Source organism: Anastrepha ludens, chromosome 5, assembly GCF_028408465.1.
Source record: "Anastrepha ludens isolate Willacy chromosome 5, idAnaLude1.1, whole genome shotgun sequence".
NCBI classification, from domain to species: domain Eukaryota; kingdom Metazoa; phylum Arthropoda; class Insecta; order Diptera; family Tephritidae; genus Anastrepha; species Anastrepha ludens.
The window spans coordinates 13,429,108-13,455,318 of NC_071501.1; the positions used below are offsets into that span (position 1 = coordinate 13,429,108).

At 31.7% G+C, this 26,211-nt stretch overlaps 1 protein-coding gene across 2 annotated transcripts; it reads right to left on the minus strand.

The window, feature by feature from the left end:
• Window positions 1-2,334: 2,334 nt before the first annotated feature.
• Window positions 2,335-26,211, minus strand: LOC128865279 (translocation protein SEC62). 2 transcript variants are annotated; one of them, XM_054105449.1, is made up of 4 exons: window positions 26,012-26,211; window positions 8,417-9,253; window positions 8,054-8,346; window positions 2,335-2,515 (listed from the first exon to the last, which is right to left on the minus strand). In XM_054105449.1, the coding sequence occupies exons 1-4, from the start codon at window positions 26,045-26,047 to the stop codon at window positions 2,425-2,427; spliced, it is 1,257 nt and encodes a 418-aa protein (XP_053961424.1). In that variant the 5' UTR covers window positions 26,048-26,211; the 3' UTR covers window positions 2,335-2,424. The 2 variants fall into 2 exon arrangements, with proteins under 2 accessions (XP_053961424.1, XP_053961423.1); XM_054105448.1 differs by lacking the exon at window positions 26,012-26,211 and adding an exon at window positions 12,724-13,055.

Consider the following 26,211-nt stretch of genomic DNA (forward strand, 5'->3'; position numbering starts at 1 on the left):
TTTTAAATTTGAAATAAAAAAATATTTGATTTAGACTTTCAATTGCACAAACTTAAATGCAAATTTTCCCAATATATATGTATTTATATGTGTAAATATATTAAAAAATATTTAATTTGAAAGCAAAGTCATTTGTTGGTAAGCCAAAAAACATTGTAAATCTCATAATTGTTTTATTTTTAATGTTTGCTAAGCAATTTCGAGAATTCGCGAGCATTTTCTTGTAGTTGCAGACCAAAACTTTTTGGCTGGTTGTGGCTTGCATTTATGTTTCTTAATCAATTAGTATTAAAATTGCATTTGTATTGCATTTGCAAGGAATCATAAAGTATTTGTTTGCTTTTAGAAATTAGATTTCATGCATTTCGTTCTAAATTGTTGCCAATTTCTTAATTTAATGGTGCTTTATTATTGAAAATGTTTATGAAATTTTCAGCAATTAGTTTTGAATGAAAAAATTTAAAAATAATGCAGCTTTTACCTGAAAATTTTCTCAGCTTAAAATAATTTTTTTTGTTTTTCAAATGTAAAAACAAAAATTTTAAGTTTTTGAAAAAAAACTTTTTTTAAGCTTTTCAAATGCAAAAACAAATATTTCTCAATTTTTTCTGAAGCAAAAGATTGTTTTTTAAGTTTATCAAAGGAAAAAAAAAAATTTTTTTTTAGTTTTTAAAATGCAAAAAAAAATTTTATTTAAGTTTTTAAAATGCAAAAAAAAAAAATTTTTAAATTTTTTTCTGAAGCAAAAGATTGTTTTTTAAGTTTATCAAAGGAAAAAAAAAAATTTTTTTTTAGTTTTTAAAATGCAAAAAAAAATTTTATTTAAGTTTTTAAAATGCAAAAAAAAAAAATTTTTAAATTTTTTCGAATGCAAAAAAAAATTTTTTACAAGTTTTTAAAATGCAAAAAAAAAATTTTTTTTTTTAATTTTTTCGAATGCAAAAACAATTTTTTTAAGCTTTTCAAGTGCAAAAGACATTTTTTTAAGTTTTTCAAAAACAAAAAACAAAATTTTTTCAGTTTTTCAAATGCAACAAAAAAAATTCTAAGTTTTTGAAATGCAAAAACAATGTTATTTAAGTTTTTAAAATGCAAAAAAAAAAAATTTTTTCAATTTTTTCGAATGCAAAAACAAATTTTTTCAGTTTTTCAAATGCAACAAAAAAAATTTTTTAAGTTTTTGAAACGCGAAACAAATTTTTTTTCAATTTTTTGGAATGCAAAAAAAAATTTTTTTTTAAGTTTCTCAAATGCAACAAAAAAAATTTTTTTTTGAGTTTTTGAAATGAAAAAAACATTTTTTTTAAGTTTTTCAAATGCAACAAAAAAAATTTTTTTTGAGTTTTTAAAATGCAAAAAACATTTTGCTTAAGTTTTTAAAATGCAAAAAAAATTTTTTTTTTTTCAATTTTTTCGAATGCACAAAAAATTTTTTTTTAGTTTTTCAAATGCAAAAAAAAATTTTCTTTAAGTTTTCAAAATGCAAAAAAAAAATTTATTCAAGTTTTTAAAATTTTTAAAATGCCAAAAAAATTTTTTTTTTTTTCAATTTTTTCGAATAAAAAGAAAAAAAATTTTTTTCAATTTTTTCGAATGCAAAAAAAAAATTTTTTTAAGTTTTCAAAATGCAAAAAAAACTTTATTTAAGTTTTTAAAATGCAAAAAAAAATTTTTTCGAACGCAAAAAAAAACTTTGTTTCAATTTTTTCGAATAAAAAGCAAAATTTTTTTTTCAATTTTTTCGAATGCAAAAAATACTTTTTTTTTTATTTTTATCGAATGCAAAAAAATTGTTTTTAAATAGTGAACAAAGCTAAATTTAAAAAAATTCTACTAATAGTTATTCAGTGCCCACTACACTACAGTCATAAATTATTACACCTTTACAGTGTTGAAAATTTTTGCACTAAAAACGCTTGAAATGCATACTCACATCAGCCGTTGTATTGTTTTTCAAAACTATTATTGGTTCAGTTATTTATTGTTTTCCATTTTATTTAGTAAAATATGCGAATTACTGCAAAACTATTTCTACTATTATTAGTATTGTTGAATTAGCATTTCAAATTCAACTTGCGCATTTTATTACTATTTTTCACAGAATATCTATTTCGTTTCAGTTTCAGCTTGAATCACCTATATTTTAGAGGTTCTAAATTTTAACGCTATTTTATTTTGGAAATTTTCTTTTACCTATTTTACAATAATTCTTTTCTTTTTTTTCAGATATACATATACATGCATATATGTATGTATGTATGTATATATATGTGGTATATTTATATTATTTCAGTGCTCGCATTTGTTGCAAAACGAAACAAACAAAAAAAATCATTTAATATTTTGTTTATCAGCTTAATAGTGTATATTTTTTGTCTATAGGTAAAAATATAAATTGCATTAAATTTTTTATTGATTAATTTATCAATTAACATTTTGCACTTCGCTGGAACTAATTATCTCAAACTGATCCTTGCCAGAGATTTCCGATTCAGATTCCGATGGAGTGGGTGAGCTGTAAAGTGGAGGAAGAGATTTTTGCGGAATTAAAATTTGTTTAATTTTTACATAAATAAAAATGGTTCAATTCTTTAAACACAGATTTTTATGTAATCCATATAAGCGTGGAAAATGTATATTAGTACAATAGAATGAGTTTGAGCGGAATGACTGCGAATTTGGTATGCTGATCATGAGCCTAATAATGCAATAAGACAGAAAAGTAAACTAAAACACGCGTGAAAAATAATAATGGGATGTGTATGCAGAAACGAAATAAAGCTAAATTTAAAAAAAAAGTTTAATGGGTAAAGGTCATTATTTGCTTTAAAAATATAAAGCTGCAATTAGTAGTGCCGTACCGTAGCCACAACCGTAACCATAGCAATCAGCTGTTCTGATCAAGCATATGGGCATCACTGTAAAAGGTTATAGGACCCGCACCATAACAGAATAACCATAACCGTGGCCGTATGTGTCTATTGAATTTTGTTTTTTCTCGGTTTGTTTTTTTAGTTCCAGTTTGTTTAAAGAATTGGCGAAACAAATTCGATATTAGAAATGAACGACGAACAATTAATTGACTTAGTGGAGAAGTATCCGTATTTTTATGACCAAATGCAAATGTTGTCAGTAATTCCACTTCAATAGCAGCTGTTTTTTGGTTACGGCATGACTAATCGGCAAATGCTGTTCCGGCTATGGCGTTATGGCTACGGCACCACTAATTGCAGCTTAAAAACAAATTAGAAATATATAATAAAGCTATTCACGAAGCCGATTTAGTTTTTAATTTATTTCTAAAAAAATTATTGCATTTATTGATGCACGCAAAGAAGCTGTTCGCAAAAAGGGTATTCACAAAATTATGAATAAATTTTGAATGCGCGTAAAAAATATTTTTCAAATACATACTTATCAAAACTTCCATGTAGATAAATTATAAAAATAATCAATAACCCATAAATAATAACTATTTTGGGAATTGAGTTCAAAATTAAGAAAAATTTTAAATTATTAAAAAAAAAATATTTTTTTGATGGTTAAAAATAATTTTGTTTGTTGAAAAATAGCCAATAATTAATAAATATTTCGGAAATTAAGTTAACTTAAAAATTCAGAAAAAAATTTAGATTTTGAGAAGAGCGTATTTTTTTTTAAGATATGGTTAATTTTTTTTTAAACTAATAAATAATAAATATTTTGGAAATTGAGTTAAAATAAAAATTCAGAAAAAAATTAAATAAAAAAAGATTTTTTTTAAGATATGGTTAAAATTAATTTTGTTTGTTGAAAACAGACCAATAAATAATAAATATTTCGGAAATTGAGTAAACTTAAAAATTCAGAAAAAAATTTAGATTTTGTGAAAAGCGTAATTTTTTTAAGATATGGTTTTTTTTTTAAATAACTAATAAATATTTCGAAAATTCAATTTTCAGAAAAAAATTAAATTAAAAAAAATTAATTTTTTTTTTAATTTATGGTTAAAAATATTTTTTTTATAAATATTTCGAAAATTTAGTTAACTTCAATAAGGGCAGTCACGAGGTTGATTTTACTATAACAAAATGTAAAAATAACCGTTAATAATTAATAGAGGTATTCACAAAGTTCATTAAATTATTCTTCATACATATAAATATTAAAATTTTAATCATCCCTAAGAGTTTAACAAAATGTAAGATGAAAAGTAAATAAATAATAAAGGCACTTCATAAAACTGTTTATTATTTAAACAAACAATTTTTATTTATTGCACAGAGAAATCATTTTAAGTAACTAGAAACAACAGTAAAATAGTAAAGATATTCGCAAGGTTAAATAAATTATTAAATCGCACTACATTTGTCTTTTTTTGGTCTTAGTTTTTTTTTTTCTAAGAAATAGTTTTGCATGAGGCAAAAAATATTTGCCAAACTCAGAATAAATAATAGAAATTTTCCAATGAAAAATAATTCAACTGCATCAAAAAGATTATATTACAAAAAAAAAAAAAAATATATTAAAAAATAGAAATAAAATAAAAAAATAAATAAAAAAACTTAATAAATAAAAAAAAAATAAATAAAAACTTAATAAAAACAAATGACAAAAAAATAAAAAAAAATTAATAAATAAAAAAAGATAAATAAAAATAAATAAATAGAACACATTAAAATTGATTTGCTTATCATTCTAACAGAAAATGGCCAATGTTCTATAAAAAGTGTGAAGTATTTTTATTAATTGCAATTAAAAATATATATAACATTGTTTTTTTTTGTTTTGATGACATATAAGAAATAATTTTTCATAAGGCAAAAAATGTTTGCCAAACTCAGAATAAATAATAGAAATTTTCCCAATGAAAAAGAATTCAACTGCATCAAAACGATTATATTACAAAAAAATAATAAGAAAATAAATAAAATAAAATAAAAAATAAATTAAAAATAAATAAGTTAAAAAATAAATAAATAAAAACAATAAATAAAAAAACAAAAATAAATAAAAATAAAAATAAATAAATAAATGACATTAAAATTGATTTGCTTATCATTGTTAGGTCTTAGCCAATTTTTTTTTTTTATGTGAAATATTTTTATTAATTGCACCTAAAAATAATTAGAAAAATAATAAAAATATTCGCAAGGCTGTTTAAATTATTAAATCGCATTAACTTTTTTTTTGATTACTCAATTTGATTATTTGATTTTTGAAATAATTTTGCATAAGCCAAAATATATATGCCAACTCGATGTAAGTAATAGAAATTTTCACAATAAATAAGAATTGAACGGCAGGAAATCGATTATATTATAAAATTATTATGAAGAAAAAAAATTAAAAACATATTAAAAAACAAATTTTAAAAAATATTATTAAAAAAGAAATAAAAAAAAACAAAAAAAAAATTCATTAAAAAAACATTAAAATTTATTTACTATCAACCTAACACAAAATGTTTTGGCAAATGTGTTATAAAATAGTGTCAAATAGCAGAGCAAAATAAATATTTATTCAGCTGCGAAATATAGCACACGTTGCTATTGTTGTGAAAGCATACAACTTGCTGAGTAGAAACTACTTATGATTGCAAAGCACTAACTTAACCTAATTCATAAATGTTTTCATAAGCCTGTGAAAAATTGCGTGAGTGAAATATTGAAATACTAAGCGCTTAGCGTGGCTCGCTTATATTTTCTCACTTCGCACTCACAGCCTAGACGCTTTGCAAATGTTCAATAATTTCGCTGCTTTAACTATCAGAATCAGCTTGAAGCTGTCAGCTTTACCAGTACAGTCGATTTTATCGGAACGACGCAAATTCATACCAGGCCAAGCACTACAGTTACAACAGCATGATCATCATTAAGCACAGGAAGCGGAAATGGTTTTAAAGGAGTGCGGAGTGCTAATCTGAAATTTGCTAAGAACTCTTTTATTTCGCTCATCTCAATGGTTCAGTGGTGGTTCCTTTGCTATTGTTAACAAATTTTTCATAAATATTTGTGGTAATCATTAGACTGACGAATTTTGCTTTTGACTAATCACTCTCAAAATCTTGTATTTTTTCTATTTCGTTTCATACATAAATTTATACAGGAAATTAACTACTGAAAAAAGGTAAGTTAGGTTAGGTTAGGTTGGGTTAGGTTGAGTGGCTGTCATCCGATACACTTAGGCCTGAACAGTCCCATTGTGATACCACTGGAGCTCTACTGAGTTTTTTCTGAACCAAACTGTGGATTTAATGAATTTTATTCATTTCGGCAGTATTACTTTACTTCAATGCTGTCAAGAAAGGCGAATCTGTGCGTGGAAAGTCTTTCTCTGTATAGGCTATAAGATATCCACGATAAATAATATTTGCTGAATTAGTTATAAGATTAACAGAACTCGTTTATTGAGAATGCTGGGCTCAGAGAAATACTCTGAATCCATGAAAAGGCACAATAGATATTTTAGGTTGCAATACAAAATCCAATTATAATAATAATAACGAAATTTGTAGACTTTTAGAACGTAGGAAGAAAAAAATGTGCTTCATCAAGTAATTTCCAGGTCTGATATTATTCAGTCAAGTCATCAGACAGTTACTATAATCAGGCTCCACAAACGAAGCACGGCGACGTTCCCCGCGAACAGTCGGTTCTACGTTACCGGAATGGCACGGATGGACTATATATCCGGCCAAGGACTGTCACGCCAGCAGCACTCGCCGTACATGTATGGGGAATGTTCTTGCTGCTACAACAACAACATCGAAATACTGGGAAATCGCTAAAACGGCGTATTTGGTAGGTTAAAAGCTAAGTCATATCGGTGCGACTCACTCATTTAATAGCAATTGAAGGACTCGTTGCATGAATAGAATAATTTGTATATGTCCGAAGCACATTCGGGAATTTTTTTTTGGTACTACAATTCTGCTACTTGATATTTGTTCTGTTAATGGACATTGAATGCCTTTAGTTTGAGAGACCTTCGAACGGCAGACATCACAAGTTTATAAAAAACCTTTCACAGCAAAAATGCCAACGCGTACTTAGGGAATAAAATTTTCATTTTTTTTTTTTGTTTTGATTATTCATGGCCTTCAGTATGCTAAGCTGACACGCTCTAATGGTCATAGCGAAGCTTCGAAAAGTCGTCCATGAGCTACATTCGGCCGTCTTATCAGAGTTGCATTCGGCGAGCGTACACTCTGCAGCAGCATTCCAAAAACAAGCGCTATGAATATATGCTGGTACGCAATAATACCAAGAACACAGTCAGGCGTTCTCGTGTCTTAAAGCTTACATAGACAAATTATTGTTGTTAAAAATTTAATCAGAATAGATTTTGCGATAGCAGCCTGGCTATACAATTAGCACCTAAGTAAGAAAAAGCCGCATACTATTTTATTGTTGTTGTAGCAGCATTTACATTCCCCAAACATAATCCCTGCATGCTGTTGTAATGGCATTACTTGGCAGGATATAAATCCGGGTCGTTCCGGCAACGTAGAACCGTCGGTCGTGGGAGTGACGCGCACTAACTTTTGCTTTGTTGAACGGCAATCAAAATTTGCATTAAGACTAAAATCCACTTAATCAGATAAAAAATAAAGTTGTATAATAAATTACTGTATCCCTTAAATTAAGCAATCTTCCAAAGCCGATTTCCATAAGTTCATATATTTGAAATTATTTATTTGCAGTTATTAAAAATTAATTGTATAAATTAAATATTTCTATGAAAAAATTTAGTAATTGCTAGTAAAGATATTTGCATTTTGTTAAAAAATTAAAGTTTAAAAAGCGTATGTATATATACACATTGTAACTATGTATACATATAAGTAAATACAAAGTAAAATTCAGCAAATAAAAAGCCATGCAAAAAGAAAATTTGAAGTAATTGCTAAATTAATGCTTATCAGAGATGAAAATGGATAGTAAAGTGAGAGAGAACATAATTTACATACATATATATCAAATATATGTAGAAGGCGTGGCGTTAAGTAAATGCAGCCAACGCCCAAGTGATTCGCACAAACCCAAATTTCCGCCAAAAAACTACTTCTCACCCTTTAGCGTCCGACTCTGCGGCCGCTTCGATATTGTCGCCGCCACCACTGCTATGCGACTCCTCTTCAGCGTCCGCTGTGCTATCGCTAGCCACGGACTTGGCGACATTGCGGTGCCGAAACTCAATTTCGGCATCATGTTCCTTCACCTCTTCAATCTTTTCTGGTTCTAGTGGAATCGCTTCGGGGGCAGTGTCATCCTCTGCATCGCTGTCCTTTTCCTTCTTTTTCGATTTCGATTTGCTGCGTTTGTCGGAGGTTTTCAATTTCTCCTCGTCGGCCATATATTTTGTCTAAGTTATGAAATTTTTTTTTTGTGATAAATAAATTATTGGCAGGAAATAAAGTCTTCGAAGTACTCACTTCATAGAGCGGCCAAAATGAGGCGAAGAAACCCACATCCTCGGTCAAATTCGGCAGCAGCCAGAAATGCACTTTTCCATAAGTTAACGCCCAAACGATTGTAAATATAATTAGCCGTATCACCGTCAATGCCAATATTACGACAAGGAATCCAGCGGCCGCAACCGACAAATAGTAGACGCCTTTGCGCAATAGCGGTGGCCACAGCGGGAACAAGCAGATCAGAATAGCACCCAGCAGCAATATTAACCCATATATCCAGTAGTGTATGGGAATCGGGTCGAAAATCCACACATACGCTTCAGAACCATCCACAAACACCTGTTCAGGATGCATATCCAGCCGTATTTTACGTTTACGTTTCTCTTTTTTCTCACCGCCACCGTTGCCAGCTCCGGTGCTGATATTGCCATCGCCTACGCCATTGCCACCGCTAGCCTCAGCTTCAGCTTCAGTATCCTTTTTGCCACTACTCTTTTGCTCTTTTTCGTCACCTTTGTTTTTCGTTGATTTGCTACATGCGGTGCCAGCTGCACCGCAGCCACGCAACTCCTCCAGCGAGACGGGCACTTTTTTAGCGCGATGGAAAAATTTATGTTCCAACATAACATCTAAAAATTCTACAACTTGTTCGCGTGTGGTAAACAGTGCATCATCACCCGTGGCGAACTTTGATTTCATCAGCCCATCGATCGCCTTATTCGAGGAGAAATACTCTACATTGTGGCTTAGAAACTTTGTTTTCTTCGTTTTTATATTGTTTTTCATCCACTTGGCGACCTTGTATTCCTCTTTGGTCGGTTTCTCTACCTCTTGTTCGCCGGGGCCGGTGTACTCCTATGGGCGGGAGAGGAAATAAAAGAATTTTATTAGAATGTTTATTAAAGCATCATCATCGTCAATACATTTTGTCGCGAATGGAACATAGGGCCTTTGAGGTTATTAAATAATCAGAAAATAAATCAGTGAGTTTTATGAGCGTGTACTTTTAAGTATTTTGAGGTTATATTAACGTTAACGTCAAATATTTGCTTATCAGAAAAAAACAAAAAATGAGTGCAATAACAAACATTTTAAACGAGGATAGCGTCAGAAATGAAATGCAATGAAAGCGAGGTCGAACGAGATGCAACAAAATGAGAATATGTAAATAAAAACTAATAATGAACAGAAAATTAAAATAATAAAATGAAAAAAAAAAATAGAAAAACGTAATGAAATGAAAAATGTATAATAAAACAAAATAAGGATGAATAGAAACTAATAACGAGTAGATAAATAAAATAATAAAATGTATAAAAAAATAAAATAAAATAAAAAATAAATAAAATAAAAATTAAAAATAAAAAATAAAAAATGGAAATAACAAAATGAAAAAAAAATTATAAAAGAAAAAAAATATATATAATAAAGTGAAAAAATATAATAAAATTAAAAAATATAATAAAATAAAAAAATATAATAAAATAAAAAAATATAATAAAATAAAAAAATTTAATAAAATAAAAAATATAATAAAATGAAAAAATATACTAAAATGAAAAGATATATATAATACACAATGAAAAAAATATACTATTGTAAATTAGAAAAAAATACAATAAAATTAAAAAATGTATGGTAAAATTAAAAAAAATATAATAAAATTTTAAATATATATAGTAAAATTTAGAAAAATTATAATAAAACTAAAAAAAAATTATAAAACCAAAAAAAAATTATAAAATAAAAAAAATATAATAAAACAAAATAAAAAGAAGGTATCTAAATAAAATGCAGCTACATTGAATTGAATTATATTAAATGATATAAAATCGAATAAAATAATAGGTATTAAAAACAAAATAAAATAAAATAATTATAAAAAATATGAGGAAAAATATAATAAAATGAGATAAAATAAAATAAAATAAGATAAAATAAAATTTGATGAATAAAATCAAATAATTTAAAACTAAATTTATGTAATGAAATGATTAGTAAAAATAAAATTGAAATAAACTGAAATTTTTATTTTATTATCTATATGAGATTAAACCCAATCTTTAAACAAAATTTATGATTGATAGGATTAGAATACTTGAGAGGAAGCGTAGGTAGAGAGCTTTGATGCTGCTTGAAGTATGGCAGCTGAAGGCAGCCACAATTCATTGATTTAGTATTTAAAATTTTGATTTAGAAATAACAATAATTGAATTGCGGCATCAACGAGTATTCTTTATAAGCCAAGCAAACAAAAACTAATGATAACAAACACGTATTTCTAGAGCCAGTAACGAGAATTTTTTTAAATATAGAAAAAATTTTAAATAAAAAAAATAAATAACTTATATTTATCCCTTAAAGAGTGTAAAATGCACTTCTTTATTTGGAAAATAATATTTTACAGTGCATTAATACTTCTTTGTTTGGAAAACGAGCTTATAACCGCAATTGACAATTTTCTTTTTATTTTCGTGTGTAAATTATTGAAAAAAAAAATTTAAAATCTCCCTAAGTGCAGGTTGCAATAGCCTTAGGTAGACAGGTGGCAGTCAGGACTTTAAAACAACTCACTTCAACCGCTGACGGTCCATTGTGATACCACCAGTGGCAGTTAACCTGGTACTCCTATGCTAAACCACATTGTTTTAAGTGCAAATCCATTCATCTGGCTGGCTTTTCTATCTCTAAGGTCATCAGTATCATGCAGGAGCGATGAACCAAAGTATCTAAACGCCACGTAGGATAGTGACAGGGAAGATGTCTGACAGACTCTTCCTCCCTTCTCCTCATACTTGTAGCTAGTGCAACCTTTGAGCATATCGACCTAGGAGACAGTGGCCAGTGATGAAAGCAACTAACGTAGAGACGTTTTTCCTTGACCGATTAAGTAGCGCCTTTGGGCGCCTGAAGTTCCATTTCGCGTTAGCTGAAGTGGCAATGCTACTTGTACTACGTAGTTTGTAGGTTGAAAGTCGTATATCTACATCTTCATACAAAGAGGGAGGCGAGTAGTACTGCCCTCTCTCGCTAATTTGTCTGCCTTATAATTCCCTAGTTTGTCGCTATGCTCTGGCACCCATATAGAATGGATGTGGAAATACTCCGTCATCTCATTAAGATATGCCCAGCATTTGCGAGCAATGATGGGATTAGTGAGAACTCCACGAAGAGGTTTAATCGCCGCATCACAATCAGAATGTGTATTGACTTCTGTAAAGATACATATGTAGTCACATTTTTGCCTAACCATACAGCTACCTGATTAATGGCTATAATTTCAGCCTGAAATACACGACAGTGATTAGGAAGATGAGCCGAAACGCTTATTTTAGTCTTGGGCTGTAAAATTGGGAAATTCAAACTGGAAGGTGCACTGAAACATGACTCCATTAGCGATGGCGTGTCACTAAATGGATATGCAGTTCGATTTTTTAAAAGCAAAAACTGTCTATAGGGCCCGGAAAACTTTACTTGCACTTGAAAACTTACTAAATAACGCGTTATAATAAAAAAAAGAGCAAAAAAGTGACAACATCCTTAATATTGTTACGTTTGTTATTTTTGTAACATCGCCGCCCAATAAGAATTTTTGGTCCTACTACACATACGGATCGTACGGACTATCGTGTGAACGTAGACAAAGTATTGTAATCACTACCAAACCACTTTGCCTCAACATCAATTGCTAACCGCAATAATTATATTTCCAGTTCCTTCTAAAATGCTTCTGTTTTGTTTGTTTCTTCAATGCTTAGCTGGCGCATATGACGTCATTGGCGGGGGGCACAACTCCAAAACTACATAGTATATGTGCATGTGAATACCCCACTTGGATGCCAACTAAGCTAGGCGACTGACAAACGTATGCGCCATTCGGTGACGTGGTGCTTTCGAACCAAAACTAAACCGTAGAAATTGTTTGCATACGTCGCCACACTTGAGACAACAGTGAAGAAACTTTTCAAAACGGAGTAAAAAATTTGTGAAATTGTTGCAAGTAAATAAAAAAATGTACAGGCATAGAATTGAGGTAAAAAACTGTCGCTGAGCAATTGGCAATAAGCTGATACTGGCAGAGGCTCGTGTAAGTACAAATAAATCGCTTTGAAAGATCGTAGTTGGATTTCCAATGACGTAATGAAATTATTCCAACTGGAAAAGCAAGTAATTTTGAATTATTAGCTAAGAAGAAAAATCAATAAATCACGAAAACCTGAGTATTTCACAATTTTTCCTTTCTAAACAGCTCAACTAGGCGTGCGTGCAATGTGGAACGCGGAAAGTATAAAATGTTTGCATGAGTTGCCAGTCAGTTTACTAACATCACCATCGTCCTCCACAATTTGCTCCTCCTCCTCCTCCTCCTCCGCTTCCTTGTCGTAGTTGCGCGTTTCTTCCTCCATCTATGTCGAACAAAATTCTTCCAGTTACTACTCGTGCAAATCTTCTAATACTTTATTTCTTTGAAAAGCGCACGCTTAAAACGCTTTATTGACTTCTCTTATTATTTACTTATTTATTTATTATTTATTTTTTATTTTTTGTTTTTTTTTTTCTCTGAAAACAAGTCAAGCTACGAAGCGCAATTTTTTTTCTGTGCCACGGCGCTTAATCGCTCGCAAACTCAAACACTGTACTGAATCATATACGAAAACTTGACTAACAGCGAGCAACTGGTCAGACATTCAATCAGCCGATCAGCTAACCAACCAGCCAGTCAGTCAGTGGAGCAACTTTCTCTTATAGCAACAACTACAACAACCCAAGCAACATGTTTGTGAGTAAACACACCAAAAACACAAATACAGCTAAAAGCGCAAAAGGCACGAGTGAGCAACAACAAAAAGAATGAAAACATCTTCTGCCAACAAGTGTTGAAACAGCTGAGAGGCAAAATAAGTGCTTGCAAATTGACTTAGTTAGTCCAAAGAAACTAAACTCAGCTCAAAGCAATGAGCGGGAGTGGAGATCGGTCGTTGTGTGGAGAACGAAAATGTAGGAAATGCTAAATGAAGGCGAAAAAGAAGTTTGAATTGGCTTTGTTCACGTACTTTTTAAGCAAGAATTATTAAATAATAAATATACACTCAATTTTTACCAGCCCGCTCTGAGTGATTAAAAAAAATACATGAATACTAAATTAGGTTGGTATCACGGCGAATTCATAAAAACTGAATTTTATTTTTTTCTTTTCTTTTTTTTCTTTTTTTTCTTTTTTTTCTTATTTTACTTTTTTTCTTTTTTTTCTTATTTTCCTTTTTTCTTTTTCTTTTTTTCTTTTTTTTCTTTTTTTTCTTTTTTTTCTTTTTTTTCTTATTTTACTTTTTTTCTTTTTTTTCTTATTTTCCTTTTGTTTTTTTTTTTCTTTGTTTTCTTTTTTTTCTTTTTATTCTTTTTTTTCTTCCTTTTCCCCTCTTTTTTCCTTTTTCCCCCCTTTTTTCCTTTTTTTTCCTTTCTTTTTCTTTTCTTTTTCTTTTTTTTTTCTTATTTTGTTTCTTTTTTTCTTTTTTTTTTTCTTATTTTGTTTCTTATTTTGTTTCTTTTTTTCTTTTTTTTTTCTTATTTTGTTTCTTTTTTTTTCTTATTTTGTTTCTTTTTTTTCGTTTGGACAAAGTAATAATTGTCAAAGTAATGTGTTCTTTTTATAATATATCATGGTGAAAATGTTTGTAGAGGTGTGTTCTTTAACAGACCGTTATTCGGCTCTGAGTGAATTTGACAGGATCAGCTGATGGGCCAACGTCACTTGGAATGGCTTTACAAAAAAACTAAGATTGTGTTGGTTATATAGGGAAAAAAATCAACCAATGACACTTCGTGGCCGCCTGAACTACGACTGATTGGACGAGTGTGTGATATGCGATGAAATGATTGTGGACTTTTCGGCAGGTGATAAAGTTGTGCTAGTGATAAACGAAAAAAATCAACGCAGTATTCGCTCGTGTTGCTTCGTTGCTATCTGAACGACGGCTGATTGGACCAGTGTGTGAATACATGTGAAATGATCGTGCAGAATTCGGCTACGGCAAGTTACATCGCAGCCGAAGTTCCCCTCAAAATTTTCTTTTTCAGCATAGTTAAAGAGCAGACCTTGTAAATCTATCATCCTTGTTTTTATAGTCTGATTGAAATTTGTGGAATTACCTTTGTAATTTTATTTTCGAAAATAATTCACTATACATTTATTCAGCTGAGTTTGACATTCAAAATCAAAATTAATGTAAATTTTGGTTTATACTAGTGCTATCTCCTTATATGAATTTGCCGGAGTTCCATCATTAATTACTGTCGAAATGAAAGTAACAAAAACCACTCTAAAGGAAACGAAATCTTTTGAAAAAAAACTTATTCTATACTTAGGCATAAACTATCGCCCTTCCAAGACAATTGGGAGGCCAAGAAAAAATTTTAGTTAGGCATTTTAATACTCCAGAAGCTTTGTAGGCGAAATTCACAAGTGTACAGAATTCTTAATTAAATTCAAAAAAATTCATGCTATATGGCAGCACTACAACTCATAGAAAGTCTGGCTCCTCCGCAACAAGGCGAATTCAAACAAGGTGTGGTAGTGCAAGGCAGTAGTACAAAATGAAATTTCAGTCAGTTTGTGACAAGGTGGATTTAATAAGGTGACAGCATTCACCCAGCTGAATTTTTCGCCGTAGGTATGGCTTACGTCAAAATTATATGCTTTGTTTGTATGTATTGGTATGTTTACATTCGTATGTTTACATTTGCTTGCTGATTTTGACATGATGCTTGCACCAAACGCAACAACAAATACATGTAGGGTTTTACTTATATGTGTTTGCTGTCACCTGTAATAAATTCGCCTTGGTTTGTGAACAAACAAACGAAACTACCAAACGACAGAAAAAAGCAAATCAGCGCTGCTCTACTGATATCTCCCTATAATAATGCGCTTGCCTTCCCATTTAGTGCAAATTTGGTACACTATTGCAGCACACGCCATTTCTCTAGCTATCTGGAGTCGGGTTAGTTTCAGTTGTTCGAAATGTACCAGCCACTGTAGCTTCGTAGTTGATAGCGCGCGCGTTTCCACAGTCTCAAATGCCGGCAGCTGATTCATGATTTATTTTTCGGTTTTAGAAAGTCGCTGCATCTTAATTTCATTGACAAATTCGTGCTTGCTTGTGTCGGCGACATCGTCTTGCAATTGATGTGACAATTTATCAATCACCATCTCTGGTATTTTCATAGCCACCATATTTGTTCCTGTTTTCTTAGGTCCAGCCAATTTAGGTCTCCCAATTTTTAAAGCATTTTTTTTGTTGGTACATATTTGTATTTTTATTACAATGAGCTAAAGTGCTTAATAGTTTGGTTTGATTAATTTTCATAGGATATAACTGAGAACTCCTGCTTTAAAAAATGTTTACCAATCCGGCTCATCTGTATAAATCTCCATTTTGTTACAATAGACAAGTTTAACTGTTTTTTTGAAAAGATTCCTCAAACTTTAAGCTCATCTAAATGAGTCCATATGCGTTCTTTAACTTAAGTCAGGAAAACTTTTGACGAACAAAAATTCTTGAATCTAACTTCATTTTTGATCTGGAAATATCTGGACCTTTTTGTTTGATAACCTTACTCACTTATAAAAACGTACAATAGTAAATGGGCTGCCCTTTTTTCTCCCTATGTTTCTTTTTCCATATTCTGTTCGAATATTCGAAATATATAATCAATTTTTTTATTTTTTTTTTTAATTGTTTTAATTTTTTTTTTTTTCTCTTTATTTATTTTTTTTTTTGTTGTTTTTTTTTTTTAATTTTCTTTGTTTTGTTTTTGTTTTTTTAATTTATTTTTTTTTTTTTTTTTTTATTTTTTTTTTTTTTATTATTAATATACTTTTTAGGACGTATTAATATTTAAAGGTTTAATTTCGTTGCGAACAGCTTTCCGCGAAATTTATTTATTTTTCTCCGAAGACACAAATACTTGTAGAAAACAGACTAAAATTTGTGCACTGTGGAGTGAAATAATTGGCGATTGCCGAACGCGAATGGGATTTTGCGTGATTACTATTCCGTGGAGTCCGAGCTCGACACCCACCGCGGCCATAAAACACCAAATGATAAAAAAGCATCTACTATTCGGAGGTGGCATAAAACTGTAGGACCCTTCACTTGTGGAGCAACATCAAGACGCATACCAACTAATCCCTCTTGAAAGGTTTTTTGGCATAAATTGCGTAAGCTTACAAAAGAGGCGTATCCACAAGCGATTTTGAAATGTGCGTGGAAAGTCAGACAGAGACACTACTGGCGCGTATAGACGTTATCTTTAGTATGGTTATGATGGTTACGCTAATTAGGTTATGTTAGTACCATCTCTAGGAAAAACATACACCAAGTTTCAGCCAGTTCGGTCTTTTTCTTTGTGTTTGCCATTCGTTTGAATTGAAGAAGTCGAGTGATTTAAAAAAACTTCATTTTCCATGCTCGTACCAACACTCGCCTCAGCAGTCGTGGTCGCAAAATTAATGGAAATAGGGTTCCAACTCGTTTCACATGGCCCAATTCTCCAGACTTGGCTCCCTTGGATACCTCGCATTATCCCCAAAAAATGGCTGGCGAGAAAGATATGTCTTTCCAGCGAGGAATTGATTGCAGAAACGAATGACTATTTTTCAGACTTGTACAAAAGCTATTATTCGGAAGGGATCAACAAACTAGGAGAGCATTGTACGAAATGTATAAGCCTAAAAAAAGACTATGTTCAAAAGGGTTACCCCAAACACTTTAGTACAACAATTAACAATTAAGTAGTTTTTATTTTTGAACGGACTTTTCAAACGACCCTCGTATAAACTAAAATGTGTTCAAAAATTATGAAATAAAATTTTTGTTGCTATAAAAATTGAAATATTTACTATGATTATGCAGTAATCAAATTCATCAAATATTAACTTTTACATACCGTTAAAATTTTGAAAAAAAAAGAGAATGTTTTCAATATATACACCACTAAAGACCAGTTTTTAAATGCTTAACTCTCCTTTTCTGCTAAATTCAGTGTCAAAATTCAACAAAATTAAACTATTAGGAACTATTGGCCGTAAAACTCAGTTGAAATGGAAGTGCTGGTAGAAATTTCACTCAGCGTGTAGCACAAACTTTCTATCAGATTCTCAAGGGAAATATGACAAAATTGACTTTCTAACATCCGAACCATGACGACTATTTTGATATCAATAGCAGTCTTTTGCCGTGGCTCCGCTAGTAGCAAGTAAAAGAAGAAGCCCAATTTTCATTTTTCAAAACAAACAAACCAAGTATTTGAATTGAGTAGAAATGCTGCAATCTGAGTGATATTACCGATTTAGCTACTCAAACACTTTTATTCTTCCTATGCGTTTGTTTTCATTTGTTTTACTTTTTATTTGATTTTCGCCGAAAACTAGTTTGGAGTTTTCTGTTGCGATATACATATGCATTGTTTTGATACTCTGTAGCGTTTTTATACAACTCTCTATTTCAGCTGTTTTACTACGTCATTAAGAGCAACAGTCCGCGCTACTCAGCAAGCAATCCATTCACTTTGTTCGAGTATACAGCATTTTTTTATTACAACTTTTCATTTTGTTCGTTGGCAATTACGAGCTAAATAAAATCACAAATGTTGGCCTCTTGAATAGCAAAAGCAAAATCAAACAAAAAGTTGTAAAAAAACGAAACAAGTAAAGTAATTTCAATAATTGCTCAGGTGCAACTGAACCCGAAACAATGCATGCCCCGCAGGAACAACCTGAACTAGTGAATCAAATTGATGATTAGTAAAAGTTGTACGATTTCGTTGGTAAAATTGGTAACAGCTTCGCTATTCATGTGACTAGTAGGGGAATCTATGTAGCTTGAAAGCAAGACCAGTAGCACAGACGGAAAGTAAAGGCTGCAAGGTAGGGAGGATTACTAGTCTAGGGTAAATACCAACGCTGGATCTCACATAGAGTAAAAGAGGTTCCTACCACAATTACTAAGCGTTTACACGGGGAAATTTTGCAAAGACAAAAGCAATACATTTACACTTTTTTACTAATACATTCAGAATTCTCTTATTGTCTTCGCCCCTATCTATGATTTTTCAAAGACAATAAATTTGGCAATTGATTTCACGTAACTGGCCAATTTGGCGTCCTCTCTTTGTAATTCACGAAATATTCGACGTGTAGAAGTCAGAGTAAGTAATTTGTATGAAAGGACAGAAACGGCGTTTGCTTAGAAGTAAATTGTCTTTATAATTGTCTGGACATCTAGACTACGCAAACAATTTTCTTCCTTTTTGAAAGCTAATACGTATTTTCCATTGTCCTCAGAACATTATATTGCGTTAGCCCAAGGTTCAAGCATAGGTTTAAAATCTACTCGCTACACTCGCAGGCCCACTAATGAAATTAAAGATCGGTGACAGCCATGGCGACAAGGCGCGTGCATTTGGCGTATGGCTGGACAGAGTAGAAATCTTGCACTTCCTATTATGATGCCCATCAGTTTGACCCCAATTAACATAAATTTCTCTCTAATTAAAATCATACAATTAAGCTCGAACCATATTAAACAGAAAACACTTATAAATATCACAGATTGACAATATTTAAATTTCAGCCTAATGTGCAGTGGCGTTCACAATAATAGCAGCGCGACATATTGCTAAACTTTGACTTTTTATTTATTTTTAAGCACTTTCCTTCAAATTTCTTTATATGGAAGCTCAACACCTTTAACTGAAAAAATTGTCCAAAACCAGAGCGAATTTCAAGCCATTTTAAACTGGCACAAATTGAAATGGCTACAAAACTACTTGTTTAGAATTTTTCTAAAAATTCTGCCTAAACAGTTTGAAATTTTTATCAAGTTTTGCTGATTTTTTCAGTTTTTTTCAACGTTTGAAACTTTTAGTTCTATATTTTTTGTTGTAATAGTAGAAACTATAATTAAAAAAATTAAAATTAAAATTAAAACTAAGTTAAATTGAAAAAAAAATGTATAGTATTTAGCAAGATGTCGAGCTGCTATTGTTGTAAACGCAGCTGTATTTTGTTTTAAGTGATCACTTTTCAGATGCAGATGTGACGAAAACATGGTTTTTTATTCTCCTCTAGGCATAATTTGCCTAGAACTAACAAAATATAACCTCTATGAGTTCACTAATGACATACAAACTAGCCTTGCACCATTGATGCCTTCTCCATCGAAAACAATGACTCATATGATTGCATGTTGAAACTAGATGGCTCCATTCTCCGTAAAAATATACGTAGATTGCACCACCAAAAACTATGAGAAGACAATTTTATTTTATTATAGAAGTTATTTTTATTTTCTCCGCTGTAGATCGCTATATTTTGCATGCCTTTATACATTTTGCTGGTTTATTGTTACATCAACATCACTGCTGCTCTATTGGCACTTCTCTATTTTTAATTACTTAATTGGATCTGACGTCTTTGCTGAAAGTACAACAAATAGTGCAAATTGATCGCAACACATTCGACATCACATCCATACATTCTTCACTTTGCTTACTGCAAAAAAAAAAGCATTTAAATAAAATGAAATAAGCTGAATCAAAGGCCAGATGTTACGAAATAAGCACAATTGTCGAATTTGTTCTCAATACTACTTTAATTATCATTTTATAGAAATAATACTTAACAGAGTCTTAGACGATAACAGAATTCTGAGTTAGATCCTGTTATGGCGTTTCATTTCAGCTACGAGGGTGGATTGATATGTCTTTAGAATTGCGACATCTATCGGTTATTAATTTACTTAATTATTGTGATCGTTAAAAGTGAACTGTCAAAAGCGAGCTGTCAAAATTTCATAACATATGGTCAAACGGTACTTTTTTGAGAATTATTTTTGCAAAACACTATTTTTATTAAAAATGGAAAAAAGTGAACTTTGTGCTGTTATAAAGTACTTTCATTTGAAAGGTTTAAACCAGAAACAAATTATTGAGGAGTTGCAGACAGTATTAGGGGCACATGCACCCTCAAATGCAACAGTTTACAATTGGGTAAAGTAGTTTAAACGTGGTGGGATAAGCACCAAAGATGAGCCACGCTCTGGGAGGCCAAAAGAGGTAACGACTCCAGAAACGGTGGAAAAAGTGTACAAAAATGTCACACAAGATCGAAGAATTAAATTGAGACAGATTGCTGACATTGTGAACATTAGTTATGAATGTGTGCATAACATAATACATGATGAATTGGGTATGAAAAAGCTTTCAGCAAGATGGGTGCCACGTTAGCTAACTCCTCTGCAAAAAATGAACCGAATGTCGACTTCAAAAGTTGGTTTAGACATGTTTAACAGAAATCCATCGGAATTTTTGTGTCGTTTCATAACGATGGATGAAACGTGGATTCACCACTATACACCAGAGTCTAAAGAACAGTCCAAACAATGGGTAGAACGTGGCTCAAGTGCTCCAAAGAAGGCAAAGGTCGTTGCATCAGCTGGTAAGGTTATGGCATCAATTTTTTGGGATGCACAAGGTATAATTTTCATAGATTATCTTGAAAAGGGTACAACCATCACAGCTGAATATTATTCATTTTTGTTGGATACATTGGACCAAAATATTAAGCAAAAACGGCAACATTTGAAGAAGAAGAAAATCCTCTTTTATCATGATAACGCTCCTTCACATTCATCTTGGAAAACGCAGGAAAAAATAAATGAGTTAGGCTATGAATTGCTCCCTCATCCGCCATATTCGCCAGATTTAGCTCCCAGTGACTTTTTCCAAATATGAAAAAATGGCTCGGCGGAAAAAGATTTGTGTCAAATAGTGAAGTTATAGCTGAAACAAATGCTTATTTTGAAGGTTTTGAAAAAACTTATTTTAGAGAAGGAATAAATATGTTATAAAAGCGTTGGAAAAAATGTATTGACTTAAAAGGAGATTATGTTGAAAAATAAATCAATTTTTTTGTTAAAAAACCAATGTCTAGTTTTTCATTCTAAAGACTTATCAATCCACCCTCGTATATAGTCAGGTTCCAGTTTTGCACCTAGAGCTCCTTTTAGAAATGTTTGTAATACGGAAAATTTTTAACGAAAATAAACTTTCCAAATGATTTTTCGCGTTAGTTCCAATCTTGACCGTATAGGGTAGAGTCCTACAGATACGCAGACCCCACAAAGTAAAGAGCGCAGATTATGTAGTTTGATGAACACGAAAAGAAATCTGGGCCAGAAAATGTAATCTGAAATTGACACCAACGCTGCGTGCAAGTTCCGAAGGCACTCGAAGTGTAACCAACTTCAGACCGCTCCCGCAGCTCATGCACGGACATCAGTTGTCTGTTAGTTGGCTAAACGACAGTCCAGAGTATTGTTTACAAGCACGCGGAAACATTTTGCCGGGAGTAAAAGCGAAAAAGAAAATCAGTAATAGATTTCACACGCAATAGTTTGATTTCATTTTATTCGGCAGGAAAATCACAACCAGCGATTGTTCGTGAGCTCGAGCAGCTTAAAGTAAATAAAGTTTTTGTTTATCGCACTCGTTTCAATGATACTGAAAGTATCGTGAAACGTCATGGAGGTGGTCATCAAAAGAATGCAACGTCACGTGAAATGGTTCACAAAATGAATCCCCGACGAAGTGCCAATTAAATGGTGAAAGAACTGAAAATATCTGACCGTAGCATCCGCCACATACTGAAAAATTATCTCAAAGTCAAGATTCAAGTTAAAAGATCCTAAAGGCGCATGATCTCACACCAAAACAGATAGAAGTCAGACTTGAGAGAGCGAAGGAGTTGATTCGCTTGGCCGAAAGAGGTCAATTTCCGAACATTGTGTTTTCTGATGAGACATTTTTTCAAATTGAGCAATTCGAAAACTCCCAAAATGTAGGGTTTATTTGAACGACCGTTCGTACGCGAATTTGAGTCATCGATTGGCCACCAGGAGGCAGCACCCGCCGGTTGCACGGGTAATGATTTGGGCCGCTGTAACCGCAGATGAGCGCCCTCCAAACGTTTTCATCGAGCCTGTCGTCATGGTAAATGCGAAATATTATCGGGAAAGTGTTCTGGAGGTTGATTTGAAGCCGTGGGCAGACAAACATTCCGGTGGCAGACCATGGACGTTTCAACAGGACTCGGCACCATCTCACAAAGCTCGAGTGAACCAAGGATGACTTAAAAAAAACGTTCACACAATGGCTCTCAAATTCACCAGACGCGAATCCGATGAAATATTCTTTTTGGGCGATTCGAACTAAAATATTCACCAGTCTCGAGGCGCTGAAAAAGGCTATTGCCTCCGAGTGGGCCAAAATACCTGCAAGTCACATTCCGGCAGCTTGCGATTCGTTTCTGGACCGTCTCAAGGTCATAGTCAAGGCAAAATATGGTCATATCGAGCAAAAGTCAATTGATTCTGAATTTTGTATTACTTTCACACATTTTTTACTTTGAATTGAATAAAAGTAATTTTCCAAACTAAATTTATGGCCTTTTTAATTGGTTACACTTCGAGTGCCGGACCCTGTACAGAACTATAGGTTATTGGTTGTGCTCCCAATCGTCGGGGTTTACCAAGACTAATCTTCCAAAAGGAGAAATTGGAATATTATAAATCAACATTACCGGTGCGACTCCGATTTATAACCGATCAAGGACTGCAATTTGTGATAATACAACAAACACAGGCCTGTGATTACCAGAGATATCGAGATTTATATCCGGCCAAGGACTGCCATGTTTCAGATGAAATTTACGCTCTTAGTGGACGACCAACAATGAAGAAGTCAATGAAATCATACAAAGAATTGAAAAAAAACCGGCACTGTATTGCTTAACACTGTATCCTTCACCCATGAAACTTTGGAGAGGTATGTAATAGCAGAAAAACAAAATAGCAAAAACTCTCAGAACAGCAACAATCGCAAAAGGAATAGAATATAAAAATCTACAAAAATGGAAAAATTTATTTAAACAAAATTTGACAAATTGGGATCAATTAAATAAAATAAAATCAAATCAGCTGCGCAGTAGAGCCGTGTTAATGCAAAAAAAATTTTTAGGGGTCAATATTTCCCAAAACACATGAAATTTAGTGAATAGTTTATATCCTCTTTGTTATGCGCCCTATTTTAAAAATACGAAAGATTATTTCAATATTTTGCCTTGAATGTAAAATGGAATCCATACATACTTAATGATGAAATCAACATTTTTTTTCTTGTAAACATAACCTATTTTTAGAACATGTTTTTTCACATTTTTACAGTGAAGGAGAACTATCTGTAATGATTAACATTTTGCAGGTGCTTGTAAACAGATGAATTGTGTGTAAATCGCTCAGAAGTGGCTCCGAGGCATTAGGCTACTTTCAATAATAAAGAAAATAACAACAACGATGGTGCAAGCCTGATTCATCTGTGCCTACTCTATCATTTAAGAAACCTACATACATCCCTACAGAACTTTTCGGCTTAACAATGTCATGAATGATTAGTCTATCAGCGAAATTAAAAAAAAGTTTTATTTTTGTTCTCGAAAAAAAATAAACATTGATGTAATATTTATCGTTTTTTCTTGAAAGTAAAGCTTTTTTTGGTAGTTGGATTACACTATTGTTTTCCTAATGTATGTATGCACTTGTGTATACATAGTTGATGGACAAATAGCATCTCCCCACGCTGATATGCTCGTTGTACTTCTATAAATGTAATCAAAACCTTTGTGTGTGAATTTTGGAGTTTTATACTCAAATTATCAATGATTACAATTATGCATGTATTAAAATTTCATTATATTCAAAAAAACAAAAAAAAATATTTCTCGTAATCAGCGAATCTAGCGGCTTATAAATCTATATCGCCGATAATCACTTAGCTATTCAACATAATTTACTGCAAATGACAGTTAAAATTGTCCACAATTTCAGACGCACGTCGCTCCAACAATACTGACTGACGAAAGCAAAATCTTATCTTGTTTAATTGAACTATCAGAAGTTTATTTGGGGGAAATACAAATCAAAATGAATTGTACAGGTTGGTTTCACAAGAATGATTTTTGTCGGTTTCACATATGGTACACAGAAATAATCAGCAGCGGAATTGGAAAATAAATATTGAAGGTTGCAAAAGATGAAAGAAAACACAACCACACGACCATGGAGAATTCGCCCGCTATGCCATTATGTAAAACAAGAAAGTGTGAGCGAAAAGCCGAGAGACCCCGACAATTGTCACATCGCCTCGCTCCTCAACGTGTTTCTCACTTTTTGAACACAAACATATTTTATGTGGATCGAACAAAAACAAATCACCTCTTCACTATCTCATTTCTCATGCAACAAGGGATGCCGTTCGAATCCAACCGGTTTCAAAGTGATACATTTAAGAGCGGATTTTTGAAGGATACTTCGTTTTTTTTAGTTTAAAACAAATTTTGCTATTTTTTTCTTAAACGTCAAAGTATATACATTTTCACTAAAAATGTTTTATTAAATTAAAATAATATCTTTATGATTTTTAGGTGACAACATGAATGCGAACATGTGTTAACTATGACCTATACATTTATTTATAATGCATTTGATTATAAAATGTTGTAGCGTTTGCAGCAGACATTTTATAGATTGTTTTTTCTGTATAACTCAAGGCGTATCTATAAGAATTGGTGTCATAAACAACATTTACATGTATTTTGTTTACATGATAACATTTACATGTTCTCGTTGTTAACATAAGAATGTAAACAAACAAAGTCATAAGAACAAAGCAGTCCACTTCGACATTGGAAACACCAAATCGCAAAATAAGCTGCTCCTGTATCACCACCTTGAATGATATCTACTTGGTATAACTCCAGTTGAGATAGACATGAAAGCTTTAGCCAGTAAAATACAGTGAGTACTGACCACATAAGTAGTGTATAACTGCACTATTTGTTCATCTCATATTATGCACTTTTTTATAAGATGAAAAAGGTGTATTGCTGTGCACAAAGCTGTCAATCACATACATGCATATATACATGTTAATATGACTACATTTTGTAATAAAATAAACACATGTAACGCACGTGGAAATGAAAAATTAATACAAAAAACGTTTATGAATCCTAATTGTTTAGATATAACGAATTTCGATGTTACGCCACTTAAAATAAAATATATATACATTTTTGGCTTCATTTTCTCACGATGGCGCACGGCAACACTGCTCACAGCACATATCTATTTTTCCAGCAACAAACACAGCAGTTGCTGCTTTCACACATTTCTTTCAAACAGCGATTAAATTTTAGTTTTCGCTGATATTTAAATTTGTTCAACAATTTACTAAGTATAACTTGCAATTTGCTACTTATTGCACCAAATCTCAGTTCGTCCGATAAGCTGTCAATTATATTTGATAGCACATACAGTAACACATCAATTTAATATGCGCAATAAATGTTCCTGCTTAAGTTTTGCAATTCCAAAAGCGCAACTTTGGTTCGGTTCTACCTACACATTGAAATGCACTTATAATAAAACCATGATTACGGCCAATTTTTCACCATTATCAACTACAATTCTACAATATTACTCGTTTCGTCACACTTACATCTTTACGACGTCTTGCACGTTTTTTCTCCGACATTTTTTCAAGCTCTCTTTTATGTTTTACACACTATTTCAATTATAATTACACTGTTGAAATTAGTTTAATTATTTCCACAGAAGTGATTTCTTCTATATACTCATCCAACACTTTTTACACCTTCGCCCGTATTGGCTTCAAAATCTAAAATGATTTTTGTATCA